This window comes from Dipodomys ordii, unplaced genomic scaffold (genome assembly GCF_000151885.1).
Source record: "Dipodomys ordii isolate 6190 unplaced genomic scaffold, Dord_2.0 Scaffold155, whole genome shotgun sequence".
Lineage (NCBI taxonomy): Eukaryota > Metazoa > Chordata > Mammalia > Rodentia > Heteromyidae > Dipodomys > Dipodomys ordii.
Window position 1 is genome coordinate 1,838,075 of NW_012267371.1, and position 4,171 is coordinate 1,842,245.

Genomic DNA, 4,171 nt, shown 5'->3' on the forward strand with positions numbered 1-4,171 from the left:
TCCTGCAGAGAAGAGCAGGGAGGGAGGGAGGAAGGGAGAGAGAGAGAGTGAGAGAGAGAGAGAGAGAGAGAGAGAGAGAGGTGAGAACCTTTTCCATTTTCAGTCTGCGCTTGGCTAATCCCCAAGATGATTTCATGTACATGGATTTCCTTCTTTATATTAACTCAGACTATCCCCATCTCTCCAAATTTCTATAAAATTTCCCGTTTAAAAACTATATAGCTTGCCAAACCATTTATCTAACCTTATACTTCCTAAGCCCGGTAAAAGTTCAACATAAATATGATTGTTTTCTACTATGGACTCAAGAAAAATACATCTGGGGGATTGGGGAGGAGGACATTAATTCTCTTTTAAACCCCCCTGACTGTGCTCTGCCCCTAGCTGAGATCTGAACGTGCACTAACAGGAGTGTATTATCAAGCCTCTAGCTAGCATTAGGTTCTCAGCTGTCTCTGAAAGGAATCTCTGAGGCTGACATCATGTTATCATTTTAACCCCCCAACAAGATAATTGTCCATGGTTCTTACCCTCATTCTCATCCCACTCAGGAAGCAACCTCCTGCTGGCCTCTGCATCATTATTTGATGGTCTCAGGAGCAGGCTGGTGGTTTGGGGGGTGTAGGTGTCTCCTTTGCAGTAGGAATCTGGAAGACATAATTTTCAGGCTCTGGGACCCGCCAAACCTTAATGGGGGGGCATAGTCTCCTGCCACCGAAGCTCCTGAGCCTCCCAGAATTCACAGCAGAAGAGTAGCTTGAGCTCCCCTAGATTTTCGAGAAGCAGGTAAGCAGGTCTGTGCTCAGCTGACACCAGATTTTTTTTCGTTCCCTCTGCCTGCCTACCCACCCTTGTTCTAAGAGTGAGTGAAAAGTGCGACACTGAGATGGCTCCTGGCTTGAGTGGGTGAGAAGTGACGTTTTCAATTCTTCTTTTCTTAGATGAGAGGACCCCAAAATATCTCTCCAAATTCCTCAGGAGAAGGAGCAGGATGCAGATTAACACCACAGCCACAGGGCTGGAAAAGATAACCACAGGAAAACCTGTCCTTACCCCCACTTCGTCTCTACTGTAAATAAACCCCGAGCCAAAGGGCTCATCCGTCTCCTTAAACAGCCAGTAAACTTTATATGACACAATATCTAATAGTAATTTATTGGGGAGATATTGTAAATTCCAACGGTTTTAGTTAATAAAGGAGCTAATTAAAGAGGGAAGGGCTGTACTTGGCCAGCTGTTGGCGATAAGATAATACATCTGGGGGGTTGTGCAGGGGTGTGCGTGGGATGATATTTTTGGTGTGATTTCCCCCCCTCTTGCCCCGTGTCAGGCGATCGCTTCACAGTCTGCGCTACGTTTTATATGATTTTTTTTTTACAAAACCAGAATCCAGCGAATAAACCTGCCCCCCCCACTACCCCCACCTCCACTAGGGATTGGGGAAGGGGGAAGTTGGAGTTGGTGTTGGGGGGGGGATCTCCTGTCCCCACCCCTCCCCCTGGCCGCGGCGCCCACGTGAGCCAGGCGGCCAATGGGTGGCCGGTGCAGGTTTAACTATGTTTAATGTCAGATAGCAATAAAGTAGAAGCTGCCGGTCGGGCCCCGCGGAAATGGGCGAGCATAATCTCCTGAATCCTGGGTTTGTGGGGCCGCTGGTGAACATCCACACAGGAGACACCTTCTACTTTCCCAACTTCCGCGCGTCCGGGGCGCAACTCCCCGGACTGCCTTCGCTGTCCTACCCACGTCGCGACAACGTGTGCTCGCTGCCCTGGCCATCGGCTGAACCATGCAATGGCTACCCACAACCTTATCTCGGCAGTCCAGTGTCGCTCAACCCGCCTTTCGGCCGCACGTGCGAGCTGGCGAGGGTGGAGGACAGCAAGGGTTACTACCGCGAGCCGTGCGCGGAGGGCGGCGGTGGCGGGGGCATGAAGCGTGAGGAGCGCGGGCGCGACCCGGGAGCCGGGCCGGGGGCAGCGCTGCTCCAGCTGGAGCCGTCGGGGCCGCCTGCGCTTGGCTTCAAGTACGACTACGCAGCTGGCGGCGGTGGTGGTGAGGGGGGCACCGGACCCCCACACGACCCACCCTCGTGTCAGTCGCTGGAATCCGACTCCAGTTCGTCCTTACTCAACGAAGGCAACAAGGGCACCGGCACGGGAGACCCTGGCAGTTTGGTATCACCGCTGAACCCCGGAGGCGGGCTTTCAGCCAGCGGTAAGGACTCCTAGCCTACTGGTGCGACCAACTCCTACCGGACGTCTTACCAGGGCAGGTTGGGGAGTTGTGAGTAAGCGCTTCTTTTAAAAAAAGAAGTGCAGCAGGGGCGGGAAGGGGCGGGGGGAGCCCTATAAACATGTAAATATCCCCATAAAAAGAACTGGTGAGATTTCTTTTGCTCCAGGCTGGGGGGGGGGGCCGCGGGTAGGGAGCCTCGGAGAAAGGAGATACTGATCTGGACTTCTCCAGGTTTGCGGGTAACAAGGTGGTGAAATCTTGCGCTCTCTGTCTCTGTCTGTCTCTCTTTCTCTCTCCCTCCCTCCTTCCCTCCCTCCCCTCTCTGCATTCCCATACACGCCTTACCTTTATTTTTAAGAAACAGTAACACATCTTACTTTGCCTCTTGGCCATGTCTATTCTAACTGATGGGCATTCAGTCCTGAAGGACAGGAGAGAGCTGGGCTAGGGAAAGGGGAAGAGAATACGGGAAATGTTTGGGGAGATCCGAGGTGCTAGGAAAAGTGGAAATGTTGCAGGAGGTTGATCGGGCAAAGGGCAGGGAGTGGAAAGAAAAAGAGTGTTGAAGTGGGGGGATTGGGAGGGAACAGTCCCTGTTAGAAGACTTCTTTGGGTGCCTGAATGCTAGAAGGGAAAGGGATGGTCGGTGGTCTGGTATGAGGCCAAGGGGAAGGGCCTAGGGCACTGGGCTGATCACTAGTTGAGCCTCTGGCCAACCCTACGGTTCATCTCCACCCAGGCGCGCCCTGGTACCCGATCCACAGCCGCTCACGGAAGAAGCGCAAGCCTTATTCGAAGTTGCAGCTGGCGGAGCTGGAGGGAGAGTTTCTGGTCAACGAGTTCATCACACGCCAACGCCGGAGGGAACTCTCAGATCGCTTGAATCTTAGTGACCAGCAGGTCAAGATCTGGTTTCAGAACCGGAGAATGAAAAAGAAAAGACTTCTACTGAGGGAGCAAGCTCTCTCCTTCTTTTAGGAGACAGGACCTGGGCGTTTGCCCCAAACTGAGCCTGTCCTGGCAGAGAGCAAGGTGGGGAGGGGGCATCGCCTGGGACATGGTCCCCGCTTAGAACGCCAGGCATCTCTGCCAGGCCCTCCCTGGACGTCTTCTTGTCTGTTTTGTTCGTGGTTCCCTCCCACTCCCACACACTCCGGCAAGCCCTGCCAGGTCCCAGAGAGAGGGGAAGAAACCTAGACAGGGAGAATGGAAGCCTACAAGCTGCCACCAGGGTGTGGGGGAGCTATGTGACACTGTTTTAATTGAGGTGGAACTGGGGAGCTGTGTCTCCCCCACTGTGGATCTGGAGAAACAGCGGCCCACTCACCCCTTTTTCTCCACTCCCTTTCCGTGGTCTTAAGTCTTTCTACTTGAAGGAGCAGACGAAGATGGGAACAGTGGGACCAAGGCACCCAAACTCACGTTAGTGGGGTTAGGAGAGGCTGGAAGGAATTCGCAAGAATAAACTATTAGCGGAGAGGGTAGCGGGTCTAAATGGCAAGGCCAAACCAAGCTGGGAACCAAGGAGGGATTGAAATTTGGAAAAAGGTATGATCAGCAAGGCCAAAGTCCTCCCGGCCTGGACACAGAGTGAACTGAAGTGCCCACGTTTGGCAGAATGGGTTGTGGACCAGAGATTAGTCCCCTGTAGAACGGGTTATCAGAAAGGTCCCCGTGTCTCCAGCCGTCTCCTGCCCGCCCCGGGCGAACATCGGCTCATAGGTGTGCGCTGCTAGCTACCCTTGCCTCCGCCTAGGCGGCTGCAGACCAGATAGCAGCAAGCGGGGAAATTGAGAGTCGAATCCACGCAGCCGCGGGTTCAAGTAGCCACCCAGGTGCCACCACCTGGCCCTCCGGGAAGCCAGAGGCTGTGGAAGGCGCTGTGGAGCGCAGCCTTGATTGGTGGGGAAGAGTTTCCGGCATCCACGGCAGC

At 54.0% G+C, this 4,171-nt stretch overlaps 1 protein-coding gene across 1 annotated transcript; it reads left to right on the top strand.

Moving 5' to 3' along the window:
• The first annotated feature begins 1,514 nt into the window (after positions 1–1,514).
• Hoxc12 (homeobox C12) lies at positions 1,515–3,317 on the top strand. The gene is made up of 2 exons (XM_013032476.1): positions 1,515–2,217; positions 2,978–3,317. Exons 1-2 carry the CDS (start codon positions 1,611–1,613, stop codon positions 3,214–3,216), a joined length of 846 nt encoding a protein of 281 aa, XP_012887930.1. The 5' UTR covers positions 1,515–1,610; the 3' UTR covers positions 3,217–3,317.
• Positions 3,318–4,171: the final 854 nt, after the last annotated feature.